Source organism: Talaromyces marneffei, chromosome 4, assembly GCF_009556855.1.
Source record: "Talaromyces marneffei chromosome 4, complete sequence".
NCBI classification, from domain to species: Eukaryota; Fungi; Ascomycota; class Eurotiomycetes; order Eurotiales; family Trichocomaceae; genus Talaromyces; species Talaromyces marneffei.
The window spans coordinates 3,181,897-3,199,457 of record NC_072351.1 but is presented as its reverse complement, the minus strand read 5'-3'; the positions used below and the strand labels follow the sequence as shown (position 1 = coordinate 3,199,457).

The following is a 17,561-nucleotide window of genomic DNA, read 5'->3' as shown; positions in this document are numbered from 1 at the left end:
GCGCCCAGAAGATGGCTAGCCCATGGGCCCTTGAGTACATATGCGGAGGGGTGGCAGATAATGTAGCAAAATATATGCTAGTGGCATATTTAGCACTTGGATCTAGGTCATGCCAAATCAAGCCATTTACAAAGAGGAGCTTTAGATAATTCTGCGTGACATCCATTCAATAGATGTGATGAGTTCAAACATTAAGGGTTATCAGAGGTAGTAGGGGAAGTCCTCCACAAACAGTTAACTAGTTACGTCGCGGTTATTACTAGGAGGGAAATACCCCTTTGAGCCAGCAGAAAGTTGTCAATGAGTAAAAGGATCAATTTATTTTGACGTGTTTTTTTGACAGTTGAGTCGAAAGTGCTATGTCATGATCAGGGGAGTTGACTAGGAGGTTTCCTAATTAGGACCGGAGAGGGTTGTATGGGATGGGTCAGGTGATACCATGCTTTAGAGGATTTTCGTCCGTCTGCTTTGAATTTCTTGCCACCATGATAATAAATCAATTAATTGACGATTATTTCGAACTTGACACTAGATTGACCTGGGGTTTGAAGATAAGGACGCTGGTTAGAGCTGATGTCAGCTTCCAGACTATTTCAGTATAAAGTCATGCGATATCTGCATGAGCTAAGCTCGTCATTGCGTATTTAGTGTGACGTTGTTATCTCCTAGCTTAGAATTTTGTGTATTTTAAGAATGCAGTAGTGTGATTCTTAATTTTGAAGTAACCAATTGGTCACTTTATAGGTACATCTCCACCTTCAGCTTTTCAGGTGGTATTTACTATTTACTATTTACGCCAATGCAGCCAATCGGAGAACTAGGCTGCATAGATGACTAATTTGCATATCTAGTTAGTTAACTCTCTAGTCATAACTATAACTACGCAGTAATTACTGTGTAGTATATTAGGTTAATATGTAGTTGTATTAAAGTATGGAGCACATAAACTCTATTATCCAAGTGTGGGGGCCATTCAATATTACCATCATACGTACAGAGTATCGTACAGTAATATATGTATTGTGGTTTTTCTGTAATACCTTACGTCGGTATGAATATGTTACTCATAACTATATACCAAATTACCACAACAGGTATTAAACAAACACTACGACAAGAATATCTCACATGGTCTTATGTGAGTGCACCGTTGCGTATATGGACATTATGATATATGGGTTCACTATAATAACAATTATTAGGATTTCTATACCCATCAAAGTTGGTCAGACAGGCGTTAATGGTCACCAAGTACTTGCCTTGGTCCTTGTGGTAACCGTATAGGACGGAGGCACGGTATGACATACTACGTAGACAAGCCCACTTTTAATATGGCCACCACTTGTGATGAGACACTAATTCTAGTATGTAGCCAATGAGATGAACATAAACTATAAGTCGCATTGATAACAAAAAGTATTTGCATCAAATGCTTTCTTCCCAAGGTTGTATCCAGCTCGCATGTGATTACTATGCTCTCTAACCGTATATTATCGTTGGCAAGAAGAAGACGTATAATTTCCTCTCCCTTACTGTGCTTATTACCTACGTTGCATCACTGGTCCTTTCACATGGTAAGATTCAGAGAGCATTGTAAGGTAGAGCTAACGTCAAACCCATGTTTTAGACAGGGTGTTCTACTTGACGTTCTCACATCTTGGTACATTCTATATGTTTCCAAAATGACCAAGGGAGAATTATACACACCCCTGAGCCAAATAGACCACGAGAGTCCTCAATATACAAACTATGATGGAAACTCGAAGGACGGCCCGACATATAGCATCCAGGGGAAACGACTTTCTATCTGTTTTTACATTGTCACAACTGTTTTAATACTTTCAAATGTCATCTGGAGTGGCATATTCCTTTCTAGAGATGGAGTCTCGTCAGCCTGTACGCTTCATGAAGAGAAAACCCAGTCAAAAGATCAAGAACCACCTCTAGACTACGCCGCTGCCCCTGTTATTCCAGTCCAATACAAGCCATTCTTTTGGAATACAATGTACAGCTCGGAAGATCAGACTGTTCAAGATGAAATGTGGGAATCTATAGTGTGGACTCACGGTTTGATCGCTGTTGACCAGGAATGGGCCAAATCTCAGAATTGGCCTGAGACCATGGCTCGACCCAACAATGGTAGCCAAGCAGTATACTTGCTAGAAGCCTACCATGAGGTACATTGTCTACGGGTAATGAGGCAAATGTTGAAAGAGAGTCTAGAGTCTCCAACAACACTGTCAGAGCACCAAGCACGACACATAGACCATTGCTTCGACTCTTTACTACAAGTATGTCAACTCACGCTTTTAACGCCCGTACACTGCATGATTCATAACTAACTTTCTATTAGGTAGTCATGTGCAATGCAGATTCGACACCTCTATATACATGGGGAACCACAAAAGTAGGGGATGGCCAAATACGTAAATGCAAAAATTGGGATTCTCTAAGAAGCTTCGCAAGTCAGAACTCAGCTTGCTTCTTGGAGGCCACCGGAGAGTCATTGAATGATTCGTTCAGTCATTGTGGCCTGGGAGACGGACTGAGGACTTTTACGGAATAACAATTTTCATGCACTTAATTTCTTCATATCCTACTGGTACTGTTGATTTATGAAATCTTGCCAGTTTCGAAGTCTACATACCACCAGCCAAGAAGCAAGTGCATGCTGGTGCGGAATTGACTGTACAGGCTAATTCCGGACTTCACTGATCAATTCGAGTTCCCTCGTATATAGCTTCTTCTGACTTCCTACTTATGGTATCATTGTTAAAATTATGACGAGCGCCCGTCAATGCCAAATCAGTGCAAAGCCTTTACGGCACAGAATTTAAAATTGTTAGATGTGTCAGCAGATGGTTACTTGGTAAATTTCGATGTGTACCAAATTTGAAGCATCTTATCCAAGTAGGGACAAGGGAAATGCCTCGATATAGTTCAATTATGCATGATCGAGTAAGCTTGTATGAAAGAAGTGTGGTGTCTGCATGTATTTAGCCAATGTCAGTACTAAATACCGTTTGAATGGTCTAGTATATTTCAATTTAAATTTGGGGGCTGTAAGTTTGGTCCGGTTCAGAAACAAGTAGCTTTGAAAAGTTACGATGTAAGGTAACAAAAATAACGGCTAGTATTACAATACATAGAGCCGTATGTACAGAAAAACCAAAATAACACCCGTTGTCGATGCCTGAGCAGTACTAGAATGATCAAGAAACCCACATGCACCTCTTTATACCACATTTAATTACGTTCCTTGGTAGAAGGATGACAATCACGAGAGGGAAGACAACTTCTCTAATCCAATCGCATCATCCAAATATATTCGGGTCGAAGGTATCTGCAAGACGGTGATCCCTCCTTTCCATAAATAGGCAATACTCACGGTAAAGTTTGTTTCTTGTGAACGATTGCGTGATATTTACAGACTGGCTCAACAATTTGGGGGCGAGCAAAGACAGATCACAATCCGGTGGTGAACTCTAATATCCTTCACCTGTGTTTGCTGGCGGGATTGACTCCCCAAGTCCAGTACCTGTCCAATCAGCAACAAAGGTCCCCAGAGTAAATTTACATTCAATATGAATCTGCACTGAAGAAATACAGATTGTTGGTAACTCGCAAAAGCGATACGTGGAATCAGACAAACGAACCCTTTCTTCCCAAGTTCTGCGGATTAGGGCAAAGTTGATCACGTGCTTCTGTTGTCGGTCAGAACGTGACCAACGACCAACTTTTTTGACTTTCTTTTGAGCTGATCGGCCTCATCATAGACAATTGAGAACACAAGATGAGTTTTATATGCCCATATCCAATTTGGATCGATGGTCACGTCTCAGACTGTGTGGTCAACAACTATATCGGCAAGATTGTCCCCCTCGTGACATGTATCGTCTCGATCGCCATATACAGCTTTAAGCAGGTATATCCTTTTATGTCACAGACAACTCTGCGTAACCAAATCGCACTTGATCAACAAACCTCTCATACGGATTACTTTACGACGATTTCGCCTACGATTAGTCAATTGGAAATCGCCGCAATCATCGCTGATATAACCATCAATGTCTTCCTCCTGGTTGGCAGTCAAGATACCGCAGACCATCTAGCAATTTTTATTTCCGCACTATCTTCCGCATACATTTTGTTCCTTGCTCTAGTGCGAAAAACACTCCATGGCAGCAGTACCAGCCATGACTTACACCGACATTCAATAGTGCTTTGCGCAATTCAGTTGGCTTCCCTGGTTATACTTAACCATGCAATTATTATTCAGAGGACAGTACTATTTGTCACGATTGCAAACCTCTTGCGTCTTCTGGTATTTGCCGTGCTTTGTTTGTGTCACTGGAGTGCTCCAAGGTCACCAGTATCAAGACAGGTCAAGGGTGCTGATACGTTTCCTTCGGATGTAAGCAAAGAAGACACAGCAAGCATAATCTCTCGTCTTACTTTTTCGTGGCTCAACGGCCTAGTGTGGAAGTCATTTCGCGCCACACTGGAGGTCTCAGACCTGTATCAACTTTCTCAAAACCAAAAATCTAATATGGTCATCTCCACTTTTCAAGCTACAACTCCAGCCACTTCGCCTCTTTTACGGAGGATTTACCGAATCGTCAAATATGATATGCTACGACAAGGCGCTTGGGCAGCTTTGAATAGTCTCTTTGTTCTCCTACCACCTGTCTTAATTAGAGCCATTCTGCAACATCTTGAATATCCCGAAACCATCCTTAAGAGCACAGGTTGGCTCTGTGCTGTTGGTATTCTCATTGCGGGTGCTGTTTCTAGCATTGCCGGTAGTCGATGTGATTGGATGGGCAATCGAATGACCGCTAAGCTACGAGCTATATTGATAAACGAAATTTACGAAAAGTCGCTACGCAAAAGGATGACGCCGCACGCTTTATCTGAAAATGGGGAGTCCACAGCCGAATCCCACGCTACGGACGGTAATATCCTCAACCTCATGTCAGTAGACGTCGAACACGTGAGTGGGATGAGCGGAAGTTTGTATCTGATTTGGGTGGTATTTCCTGTTCAGACAAGTCTGGGAACATGGCTACTCTACAAGATCCTTGGTATAAGCGGCGTTCTAGGAGTTTTGTGTATGGTATGCCTACTGCCACTCAACTTCATCATATCTCAGCGCGTGATGAAAGTGCAGGCAAAGCTACTAAAGGCAAGCGACTCACGAATCCAGAGCGGCAATGAAATTCTGAATAATATTCACACAGTAAAGTACTCAGCCTGGGAATCTCATTTTAGAGAACGCTTGATGCAAAAGCGCAAACTAGAAGTTGACGAGCTGCGCTCCCGATTCATATGGTGGTCGATTAATGCAACTACGTTTCATTCTCTGCCGCTTATCGTCACGATTATAACGTGTTTCTTTTATGCTGTTGTATGGGATAGTCCGCTTAAAACTTCTATTGCATTTCCTGCTCTGGCTATTTTCAGTATCATTCGGATCCCGCTAGACAGAATGGCCGCGTCAATTACATTTTTGCTTCAAGCGCATGTCTCCTTGGGTCGAATTGACAAATTTTTGCAAGAACAAGAAAGGAGGAAAGACCTTCAAATCTCAAAGTCTGATCAGTTCGGTTATTTTGGTTTCGACAATGCTACACTTTCTTGGCCAACGAAAGTATCAGTATCCGCAGCGGAAGCAAATGGTGAAGCCAGAAGAGACCTTGATATTCCATTAGACGACGTCTCATCTAGCAGCAGCAGACCGTTTCGGTTGGAAAGAATGAGCGTTCAGTTTAAGGCAGAGTCACTGAATATAGTTTGTGGCCCCAGTGGATCTGGGAAGTCCTCCCTACTGCTTGCACTCCTCGGAGAAATGGACCTCTTAAACGGACAGATCTTTCTACCACAAACCTCATACGACAGTGTGGACAATCCATCGATTGGCTTTACGGAGGCCATAGCGTATTGTCCACAGGAGCCATGGATCATGAACGAAAGCATACGCTCAAACATCATTTTCAACATGCCATTCGACAGTCAGCGTTATGCAGCAGTACTTGATGCAGTTGCGCTTTTCCCCGATATTGCTGCGTTAGATAAAGGCGATCAGACTCTTTGCGGGGAGAATGGAGTGCGGTTGTCCGGTGGTCAGAAGCAACGTGTTGCCTTAGGACGTGCACTTTACAGCAGATGTAGATACACCCTTCTTGACGATTGCCTCAGTGCGGTAGATTCTCATACGGCAAGCCATATATTCTCCCGTGCTGTAAAGGGCCCTTTGATGAAAGGTCGCACTTGTGTAATGGCTACACACAATACACATCTGACCATACCATGCAGTGACTACGTTGTAATGCTAGACAGCGGTCATGTAGTGGGTCAAGGCTCTCCAGAAGAACTCGTCCAATCCGGACTTTTGGAAGCTGATATATTTGAAAGAAAACCGGAAAGCCCGATATCAACTCTTATTATCACGGATAGCAGCAATTCGGCAGTCATTAATTACGCTTCAAGGAATTCACTAGATACAGATTCGCTGGATGGAATATCATTGTCAACAATAACATCAAATGAGAAAGGTACTTACAAAGAGACGAAGGCGGAGGGCGCAGTTTCACCATATGTTCTTCGAAGGTATTTGACTGTCATGGGCAACAGATCTTTCTTGGTCATTGTATTAGGCCTGTTTGCATTACAGCAGATTGCCTCACTGGGGACAACTCTGTGGATCAAGGAATGGGCCTTACAATCTGATCTGGCACAGGATCTAAGGGGAGAAACACCGGCAGAAACAAACGGGGAAGGAGAAAACTCTAATGAGATCGTAAAGGTCAATCCTTGGTTTTACATAACCGTATATACCGGTCTCTGCGGTTTATACGCATTGATTACGATCATACGAGATCTCATAACTTTCCACGGCTCGCTCAAAGCATCATCCTCCATATTCGAAAATCTACTAGACTCGGTACTCCATGCAAAGCTCCAATTCTTCGACAGTGTACCCTCGGGACAAATCACTAATCGCTTTTCGAAAGATGTCGAGGCGATGGACCAAGTTATACCGGGATTCGCGATCAGCGCTTTACAGCTGGTCGCAACAATAGCAATGGTAGTGGTGTTTATATCGATCGTGCTCCCAGCTTTCCTTGTTGTCGCAGCATTTATTTGCGTGGCGTACTACTTCGTCTTGGCCGTTTATATCAACGGAGCACGAGACCTCAAGCGAATTGAGGCTGTTCAAAGGTCTCCGTTATTCCAACAATTTGGCGAAACATTGTCCGGCTACATTAGTATTAGAGCATATCATCAAACACCAATATTCACCGCACAACATCGGAAGTTCATTGACAGGCTCAATCAGCCATATTTACTTCAATGTGCCGGTAAAGAGTGGCTCACTTTCAGAGTAACGGTTCTGGGTTCTTTGATTTCGTTTTCAACAGCGGCTTTTATTCTCTGGAGTCCTAGATCAATCGATTTCGGCAGTGCAGGCTTAGTGCTTACCTATTCTACGACATTTACGGAGAACATCATGTGGCTTGTTCAGGTATACGCCTTCATACAACAAAACTTGAACTCAGTGGACCGAATACTGGAGTATAGCAAAGTTGAGCAAGAGCACTACAAGCCAAGGTCAACAGCCATCTACGACATGCCAACAGATTGGCCAGCACAAGGCGGAATACGGTTCATAGATTATACGACCAGATATGCATCGGACCTGAACCCTGCATTGAGCCAGATCAGTTTTGAGGCGCGGCCAGGACAACGCATCGGCATTGTAGGCCGGACAGGTGCCGGGAAAAGCACTTTGACGTTGGCATTATTACGATGTCTCGAAGCGGAAAGTGGTCGTGTAGAGATTGATGGCGTTGATATTAGTACTTTACCGCTTGAAAAGCTCCGCCAGGCTATTGCTATTGTACCCCAGAACCCGGAGCTTTTTGATGGCACGATTCGTGACAATCTTGATCCCTTACAGCGCTACACAGACAATGAGGTGATATCGGTGCTTCACCAAGTACATCTTTTCGAACAGATCAATACAATGAATACGGGGCCGACGGTGAGCTGTTTGGACCATGCAGCAGATGTTCTATCGCTCGGTCAACGTCAGCTCTTATGCATCGCGCGTGCCCTACTGCGTCGCGCGCGAATCCTCGTCCTTGACGAAGCAACGGCTTCTATCGACCATGCTACTGACGCTGCAATACAGGCAAGCCTCGAAGCAAGCGTGTTGAACAAAACTACTGTCTTGACCGTTGCCCATAGACTACGAACTATCGCTGCCTATGATCATATTGTGGTCTTGGACTCTGGACGAATTGTTGAGCAGGGTTCTGTACAGACGCTGCTCGCTGGGGATTCTGGAAGTTCCATCTTTCGTCAGATGTGTGAAGAGTCTGGTGATTTAGAAGTAGTAAAACATTCTGCATTTAGATAAGCTAGAGATAAGTTAATCTTCGTCTTATATTAAGACCAGATCTCCATATTTTGAATTTTGAAGTTGAGTCTGAGTGGATGAGTTGAGGGGAACCTTTAAAGCGGAAGGAGGAGGAAGCGAGATTAAACCTGGGAACCTAGGTAATTGCCCTCAACACAGCTATCAGGAAGCCGCATCTTGGGCGGTGGGTGAGTGATGTACATGGTTCGCAGAAACACATACCTTTGATGAATCTGCAGATTGATTTGGATGTTTTGACAAATTGGGATCACCATCCATATCTCTATACATATATAGGTGCCTAGATAACTGTTTCCTCATCCAACTCACCAAAGACCTCCTCAAGCACACCCTGCACAAGCTCTGCAATACGTACAATCTCCTCTTTCGTAGTATTATAAGGCGGCGCGAGCAATATATGATCTCCCGCAATCCCATCAGCCGTGCCTTGACCACCATACAGTGAAATACCATGGTTGGCTTCGAGTCCCTTGCCCTGGATCTTGAATGCCAGTTGTAGTTTTGGATCGAATGGCTTTTTGGTTGCTTTGTCACGTACAAATTCGATCTATATTTCACATTAGGATGGAATCAGAAGGCCGAGGAGCTTCCCTGATATGGAAAAGAGTAACTTACACCCCAGAACAACCCCTTTCCTCGAATGTCGCCTACGTGAGGGTGATCCGAAAGCCGGCTTCGTAACTCCTCTTCTAATAATGCACCCATCATCCTCACATTCTCAACCAAATTCTCTTTCTCAATGACCTTTTGAACAGCCACGGCCGCAGCACAGGATACCGGATGTCCCTGATACGTATGACCATGTCGAAAGCTACCCATGCTCTCTTCTAAGGTTTTGATCACTTTGTCGCCAATAAGTAGACCTGCGACTGGCGCATAGCCACCACCTAGACCTTTGCCGATGGTTTGCATGTCCGGAACTACATCTTCTTGCTGCCAGGCGTGTAGTGTCCCGCAACGGCCCATCCCGGACATTACTTCATCCATTATAAAAAGGGCTCCGTACTTTTCGCATATAGCTTTCATGGCTTTGAAGTAGCCTGGCACAGAAGGGACACAGCCCATTGCCTAGAGTATTCCTCTGTAAGCATAATTCGATCAACCCAAAGGTTATGGAGGGGCACTTACTGCACCAACAACCGGCTCGGCAACAAAAGCACACACCGTTTCTGGCCCTAGACGTTGAAACTCCGCATCCAATTCATTTGCTAGTCTAGCAACGTACTCCTCATCTGATTCACCATCCTTACGATTTCGATAAGGATTGCAAGGCGAAACATGCGAGACATTGGGGAGTAAGATAGGTTCAAACAGTTCACGTCTGAAGTTGTGGCCGCCCATGGATAACGAACCAAGAGTTATTCCATGATAGGACTGTTTACGGGCAATGAATTTCGTTCTCTGGGGTTCGGGTGTGCTTTTTTCGAGGTAGAATTGTCTTGATAGTTTCATTGCTGCTTCCATTGCTTCGGATCCTATGATTCTATTAGTGATTTACCATAGACGGTGATATTTGGTATCATACCAGATCCAACGATATACACTCTACTCATCTTCCCGCTGGTAGACTCTATCAGCATCGAAGCTAACTCCTCAACTGGCTTGGTGGAGAAATAAGCAGTGTGGCAGTACGAGAGCTGATTTATTTGATCAATCATGGCCTGTTTTACTTCCGCGTTGCTGTGGCCGAGACATGATACGGCGGCACCTCCGGTGGCATCTAGAATTCGTCTTCCATCTTCGACGGTGATGTAGCTGCCTTCGCCCGAGAGGGCGGTGGCAGGCGCTTGATGGAGTTGGCGATGGAGGACTACTGACGGAGACATTGTCGTTGGGTGTAAAGCATGCAAAGGAGTTTCAGTATCAGTAGTATCCAAGAGGGGATGATGAATGAAAGAGTCGAGATGGCCCAGAATGAGGGGATTTTATTGATAGCATCACGCTTTGGCCTGTCTAGAGATAGGCCAAGGTACCGGTAATGCGCTGTCGGCATGCCGAGTTGGAGATGCCGAGCATGGGATTGGTTGTGGTCGCCGTACCGCTGATACATCGTTATCGGCATTCATAGTACGATGGATTGTCGTCGAAGCCATGAATATACGAGATAGACGCCTTGCGCAGAGTGGTTTGTGACTCATAGCGGTCCATATCATAGATGGTATCGTGTGCTGTGCTGGTAAAGTCAAGAAGAATCCGTAATTATCTCCGCATTTCACACTTGGAGTTGCGTATTGATCATGTAATATTACGGTATTCATTACATACCCCACCAAAGTGATTTCGCGCGCACTAAGCAAACGTCCACAGTCAGAGTAATAAGGCCATCTACAACACTTGCCCTCCTCCAATCCCAATTACTCTGAATTCATCCACACACAATGTCGCGCCACGCTCAAGTCGAAGAGCTCTCCGACTCCGACCCAGAGGAGGTCGCTCCCTCCGATGACCTCCTGCCTGCAGACCACATCATCTCTCCCTCCATAATGCACCCTCCTCCAACGGCAGGAATGAGAATACCTCCTCCAGGCATGGCCGCAAACCCTCAACCACGACCACCACAAGAAATCCCCAAACACTTCCATTGCTTGTACGCCGTTTATTTTGACAAGACTCGCACGCGCACAGAAGGAAGACAAGTGTCCAGCAAATTGGCGGTGGAGAATCCGCTTGCGAGGGATATTCTGGATGCGTGTCAACGGTTGGGTTTGAGGGTGGGCTTTGAGCCCGAGAAGTTGCATCCGAAGGATTGGGCGAATCCAGGTCGTGTGCGGGTTTTGCTCAAGGATGAGGATGGAAATCTTCTAAATCCGCGGGTGAAGAATAGTACGTTCCACTCAACTTGCATCGCTGTTTTATTTTACGTCTGGACCATACTGATCGATATTATCTATAGAGCACCACCTTCAAACACTGGTCGCACAATTCCTACAAGCACATCCTACCGACGAGAAATCTCCCTTCCGACTACGCATTCATGGCTTACCAATGCCAGACAAGCTTCCTGATGCCCCTTCAGCTCCTCGAGGATGGAAGATTGGAAAGATATTGCCTATCCACTCTCCGGCATACTCGGGCGGTGGTGTGAGCGACAACCCCTTCAAGGACGCCATGGCTGAAATGGAAAAGCTTGGAGGAATGCCTGGTATGCCCGGGATGCCAGGTCTTCCGGGCATGCCTCCTGGTCTGCTGGGTATGGGCGAACCGTCTGGTGGCGCAGAACCGAAAAAGAAGAAAGAGAAGAAGAAAGGAAAGGCCTAATCATAGTATGTGCTACTTTTTTATGTTGTATATACTCTATTTCTGGCCTCTTCTTCACGACTTGCATGGTTGTCGGCGTTAGGCGCTGCTTTTGTTGCTGATATCATAGACTTATGCAGGTATATCTGTGGTAGCTGCTAATGTATGGACAATGAACTACAAAATAATTTTTATCCTCTAACCGACTCCGAATAAGCAAAAAGAGAGCTATAACCCAGGTCAGTAGTTGGGAAGTACGAAATGTTGAAGAATTGGCCAATGAGATGCCGTCCATATGGCCGGTCAGACTCCGCATTTCAGAGTGACCTACCCCCGCGGATTTCCGATTGATGTATCTCCACCTCTTTAGATTTCAGACGAGCTCCTAACGGATGACTGGATGATGGCGATGAGATTTCTGATCATGAAGTTATGATAACGAATTGAAATCAACACTTGTATATACGGCGTTGTGGCTTCGACTTTCGATTTCCTGCAGCGCACACATACCATATGACTCAACGTTGACCTGCCCATTCAACACAATGCGCCGTGCTTGACGCTTCCAGAGAAAACCTTAATATGTCATGTCTGAATCCACCCTCGAATCTCGGTCGTCCTCCAGTCGACATTTGGTCGGCGGGGGACGTCAAATAACTCGGAATCGCGCAAGTTATAGTTGCCACACATGCCGCAGGAGGAAGGTCAAATGCGACAAGGTAGTTCTTCATTGTCCAGATTGAATCGAACGGTTCAAGGCTAATTGCTGTAACTTAACATGATAGATTCACCCGATTTGCGGAAATTGTTCGAAAAACGGAGCAGAATGCGTCTACGACACCGGAACGCTAAAGAAGCACGACGAGATCGATGCCGACGACGAGCACAATCACCATGGCGTCAAAAGACGAAGGCAGATGCTACGATCTGTCGATGAAGCAGACGAAGACTCCAAAAATACAATAGGCGAGCGGGGTCAAGCAGACTTCAAAGGCGGCTCGCAAGCCATCGCAGCTCAACTCAACAAGCTCACTAGCATGATTGAGAATCTGAGCAAGGCCAAAGGACCTTTGCCGGTGGAGGAGATGAGTCGCCAACTGCAGGCAATCAGTCAGGATGTTGATCAACAGACTTCTATTGGGTCGCGGATAGCTTTGTCCCAGACATCTGCGTCGAATAAAATGTCTAGTTCTCGAGATACGAGTCCTCGTCGCACGGGAGATTCGAGCGGGGATGAGTTTCCTGTGCCGGCAGGCAATGCTACTGATCCCGTGGATCCTGTTGGGTTAAATTTGGGTCATTTAAGTCTCGAGGACGGCAGATCAAGGTGAGCATAGTACATACGTTTAATTAACCTACTCTGACCTGATCTAGATATGTCGGTACAACATATTGGGCTTATATTTCAGACGAGGTACGATATTCCATCCCATTTTGAATTATTTGACTAATCAAATAGATCAACGAACTTAATCAACTATTACGTGAACAACACGAATCACGTGAAGTACCTCCATCCAACGATGGTGCTACGGATGCTATCATGGTCTCTGTGGACCAGCCTATGGCGACAAACCCCTCCTATCCACCTGGTCGTCATCAGTATCGATCGTTAACTGGTGGCCATCAGTTAAATAGGGCACTTTTGTTCTCGGGGGAATCTCCAACCGCCCTTGATAAAAACGTCGAACCATACATGCTAGAAGATATGCCGACTCGGAGGCAAAGCGATATTCTATACAAAGGCTTCATGTCTGGTGTCCATGCTATAAGCCCGGTATTACATCCTCCTACGATATTACAATCCTATTATGCGTTCTGGGATTGGTACGATCATGGCAGCTATTCGGGCGAACGTTGTCCTGATACTACTTTTATTCCACTGCTTTATGCTATGTGGCATGGCGGATCGGTCACAATTTCGATTCATACGATTAAAGCTGAGTTTCCGAATGTTTCAGGTCGCTCTGAACTATGCGACCCACTTCACGATCATGTTGTGACATGGCTTGATAAGATATCCTTTCCACGCAACCCATCTTTGCATGGACTAGTTGCTTTCCTCATCACCAAGACCATCCTGTCTCGAGAAGAGGAACCTCTAGCGAGCAGTCTTTTTATCAGCACTGTGCTAAGAGTGGCTCAAGCTATGGGTCTCCACCGGGATCCTGCTCAGTTCGGCATCAAATCTAGCGAAGCCGAGACACGAAGAAGAATATGGTGGCATATCATTCACATGGACGGTGTCGTTGCTATGTCTTCCGGACTACCCCCTCTAGTCTGCGACGAGAGCTATTGGGATGTGCGTGAGACCAGTGAAGTTAAAGACACGTTGTTAGGGACACCGCAAGCCGAGCAATATTCTAGACTGGTGGAAAGTAATTTGAGGCCGCCTGACAATCCTGATGATCCGACTGTTTGTGATGGTAACTCGATGGTCAACGTATTTTACCTTTGCGCGAGGGGGAAATACGTAATGGCTCGTAAGTCATCAAGTCAGATCTCATACAGTCAAACGCTAACAGAGGTCTAGGAGCTGTCCGAAGAATTATGAAAATCCAGCTAGGAACGAAACCAGTCACAGGTCGGGATATGGAAGAATTGAGATCGATTCTTGTAGATCTTCAATTCCAATTAAATTCACTCATCAATCGCATTCCACTTGCACAGCACCCGAACTCCTTTGGAAGTACAAGTACATCTCCTGGAAAGGCCGTCCTCACTCCCCCTCAAGGTCGAATTGAGCAAGGTTTATTGCCCGATGACGGTCCCGGCGGTTGCTCAGAACAATATCACACGCCGGTTCTCGTGGCATTCCATAAATGGGCACGAATTCTCCTTTCGTTATTTCTGGATAAAGCGTTCTGTGTTGCTTACCAACCATTTCTCAAGAATGCAAGAAGTCGGATATGGCCTACAGCACGACAAGGTGCTCTGCGACATTGCCACGGCTTTATGGAAAAGTTTATTGCATTAGCAACAGATCCCGACTTTCAGCCCTTTCAGTGGAGTTGGCCTGGAAATCACCAGCCAATGCATGCCACCATGATAATGCTGATCGATCTGTACGAGCGGCCCAGTAGTCCTGAAGCTCTACGGTCAAGGGCATTTATCGATAAGATATTTTCAATCAGTGGACCGGATGGCGGCGTCGTCGGCGGGGAAGACGGCGTCACTACAGCGCGGCCATTAAAGGATGGTGGCCGAGAGGCATGGGACATGATGCGACGATTACGCGAAAAGGCATGGCAGAAAGCTGGCCTCAATCCACAACAACTATGGACAGAGCAGGCTCAAATCCAGGCTGGAGTTGGTCATAATTCGACGCGTACAACGCAACGATCATCTCATGCGAGAAGACCGATAGATACTGCAACGTCACTTGTTGTGAAGCCTGCTGGTGATTCACAAGTTGCAGACTTTAATAGAAGGTTCTTTGAGATGACCAGGAATCATGTACTGCCTAATCCTGTTGTCTCGTCTCTGAGACAGAAATCCCAGGCGCAAGCTGGGCCGTCGCCTGTGTTGTCGCGTTCGAATGTGCCCATGTTTGCGACACAACTACAACCGCAACCACAACTCACCAATGTATCCCCGCCTACCGCTGGTTTCATGCCAAATCCGTCTCTTGATGGTCAAAGTCTCGACGCAACTCTAGCCCTCGCCAATCTCGCATCAGGGACAATGGTGAGCAGCTCAAACCCGCAGACTTTTATTCAACAACGACCGCAACAACAACCATACCGCCAACCTACCCAACCATCCCAAACCTACCCTATAATGCAAACAGCATCGCCATCCTCTTCCTCTCCCTCCGCTACAAACACCACCACCTTCTCCCCCCTCAACTCCCCCCAAACCACCCCTGCCGCCGTTGCCGCCGTAACAACCAGCCCTTCAGCAGGCGCACTCTCAGCGCCAACACCACCCTCCATGATCGACCCCAATCTAACCTTTGACTGGGACCAATGGGACGCCGTATTCGGGCAGCAATTACCCATGGCCGACGAACTTGTTGAATTGGATCCTGTGGCTGGCGGCCTGGGACTAGGGATGTTGAACAGTAACGATTTGGGGATTGAGTCGTTTGCTCATTCCACACAGAATATAGGTTTTGGTAATAACGTTGGAGGAGGTGGTGGTGAGATGGCGACGACGCCTGCGAGTGATGTATGGCGGGATTTTGAGACGTGGCAGTACTAATTCCTCTCCCTTGTACATAATAAATATACAACCAATATCTACTCTTACTCTTACTTGCAATCATGCACGAATGGAGCCTACTTTTGCTTGGTGTCTTCTATTCATATTTCTTCGTAGCGACATAACATTTTGAAGCGTCAATGGATAGACCAGACGAGACTTGACTTGACTAAACAGAGAAAACTCGGTGGGAATCGTATTTGTCAATGAGATATATATTGGAAAAAAAAATAATTCTCATTTACACCTTCATCTCCTCAAGACCATGCTTCCAAACAGTAGCATAAGGAGTAACACCATCCTCACGGAAATCAATGAGCACGTGCATACCATTGGGGTCCATAGACTGGTTCATGAGGATATCGTAGTTGTCGTAGTTGCCAAGGATCTTCTTGACGGCGGCGGCGGCACCGGACTGGAATTCCTTGATGGTTTCTTCGGAAGCGCCCTTTTCCTTGAGTTTGTTGTTGACGGCTTTGACATAGGCTATACCACTACATTAGTACCTTTTTTTTTTTTTTTTTTTTTTTTTTTTTGAGACTTGCGATCGAAGGGGGAGGTATGTACATTTCAAGTGCGACTTGAACGCATCCTTGGAAGGCTTCATTCCTTCCTCGGTCTTGAGCCAGACAAGACGGAACTGGTCCTCGATGTCGTGGACCATGACCTGGGAACCCTCACCACCTTCCTCGTCATCACCACCTTCGGCGGAAGGGTTGGCACCCTCGAGCTCGAAGTTCTCGGAGCCTTTCAGGTATTTGCGGCAGTCAGCGGTCCAGAGGACGGGGCCATCTTCGATGATCTTGAAGGTGTCGGAGATGATTTCATCACCGGTGATGATATCCTATTTATTACAGTCGAGGTTAGTTGGCTGTTCCTAAGAATGAAAGGGGGTGACGTTGGTAGTAGATGGCGGGGATAAGGGAAAGCCCAATTCGACGCAAAGAGAAAAAAAAATAAAAACCTCGTTTTAAGACATAGCATTGATAGACAGTAGTACATACCTTGTAGATAATCATTTTGAAGAAGTGGAAACGCGATTATTCGTTTTAAAAAAGAAGAAAACTGAAGAGGGCTGGAGTATGGACAAGGGAACAGAGATACTCTGATGGGGGAGGAGAGAAAAAGAAAGTGTCCGTTGTAGAGGGGCAACCGTGTGAAGTTTTTGTCGCCTCTCTTTGGCCGAGGGGGTAGGTGGGGGAGTGGCGCTATCCTTTATTTGGCCTAGGGTATTTTGCTCTGTTCTTCTGTTTTTTGCTTCCTGTGCTAGGTTACTGGGTATCGATTAATCAACACTCCTTGTATAATCTCTATGTTGCTGTTCTGTCTCGCCATGATGGGTTAATTGTATAAATATATACTCTTGGTGTTATGTGAACGCTGTTCTCCCCTATGTCAATCAACTGTCCACACACTCGATAGGTATTTACTATCCCGATCTGTCATAGTGCCTCTCATACACATCAGCTCTCATGGAAACTATGAGGAATAATCATCTAGCTTTATATTCACTAGCACTCCTATTTCTCAGTCATGTAAGACGACCGGTCAATGTTGCCATAACCAATTCGACACCAACCCCAAATAACAAACCGCTGGATATAAAACCATGATTGAAGCAGGCCGAAACCTCCGCTTGCCTACAGCATGTGATCCATGCTCGACAGCCAAAGTGCGC

General features: G+C 45.7%; 6 protein-coding genes across 6 annotated transcripts; 4 read left to right on the top strand and 2 right to left on the bottom strand.

Moving 5' to 3' along the window:
• Positions 1-1,571: 1,571 nt before the first annotated feature.
• On the top strand, positions 1,572-2,566 carry EYB26_006188 (uncharacterized protein; the record flags this gene model as incomplete). Its single annotated transcript, XM_054265464.1, has 3 exons — positions 1,572-1,574; positions 1,632-2,291; positions 2,354-2,566. 3 exons carry the CDS (start codon positions 1,572-1,574, stop codon positions 2,564-2,566), a joined length of 876 nt encoding a protein of 291 aa, XP_054121439.1.
• Positions 2,567-3,793: 1,227 nt separating this feature from the next.
• On the top strand, positions 3,794-8,422 carry EYB26_006187 (uncharacterized protein; the record flags this gene model as incomplete). Its single annotated transcript, XM_054265463.1, has 1 exon — positions 3,794-8,422. The coding sequence occupies one exon, from the start codon at positions 3,794-3,796 to the stop codon at positions 8,420-8,422; it is 4,629 nt and encodes a 1,542-aa protein (XP_054121438.1).
• A 301-nt stretch (positions 8,423-8,723) lies between these two features.
• Positions 8,724-10,269, bottom strand: EYB26_006186 (uncharacterized protein; the record flags this gene model as incomplete). Its single annotated transcript, XM_054265462.1, has 4 exons — positions 8,724-8,990; positions 9,059-9,511; positions 9,572-9,918; positions 9,969-10,269. The coding sequence occupies 4 exons, from the start codon at positions 10,267-10,269 to the stop codon at positions 8,724-8,726; spliced, it is 1,368 nt and encodes a 455-aa protein (XP_054121437.1).
• Positions 10,270-10,821: 552 nt separating this feature from the next.
• Positions 10,822-11,701, top strand: EYB26_006185 (uncharacterized protein; the record flags this gene model as incomplete). The annotated part of the gene is made up of 2 exons (XM_054265461.1): positions 10,822-11,266; positions 11,337-11,701. The coding sequence occupies 2 exons, from the start codon at positions 10,822-10,824 to the stop codon at positions 11,699-11,701; spliced, it is 810 nt and encodes a 269-aa protein (XP_054121436.1).
• A 566-nt stretch (positions 11,702-12,267) lies between these two features.
• EYB26_006184 (uncharacterized protein) lies at positions 12,268-15,883 on the top strand (the record flags this gene model as incomplete). The annotated part of the gene is made up of 5 exons (XM_054265460.1): positions 12,268-12,399; positions 12,466-13,007; positions 13,055-13,094; positions 13,140-14,163; positions 14,214-15,883. The coding sequence occupies 5 exons, from the start codon at positions 12,268-12,270 to the stop codon at positions 15,881-15,883; spliced, it is 3,408 nt and encodes a 1,135-aa protein (XP_054121435.1).
• A 241-nt stretch (positions 15,884-16,124) lies between these two features.
• On the bottom strand, positions 16,125-16,902 carry EYB26_006183 (uncharacterized protein; the record flags this gene model as incomplete). Its single annotated transcript, XM_054265459.1, has 3 exons — positions 16,125-16,369; positions 16,451-16,727; positions 16,888-16,902. The coding sequence occupies 3 exons, from the start codon at positions 16,900-16,902 to the stop codon at positions 16,125-16,127; spliced, it is 537 nt and encodes a 178-aa protein (XP_054121434.1).
• Positions 16,903-17,561: the final 659 nt, after the last annotated feature.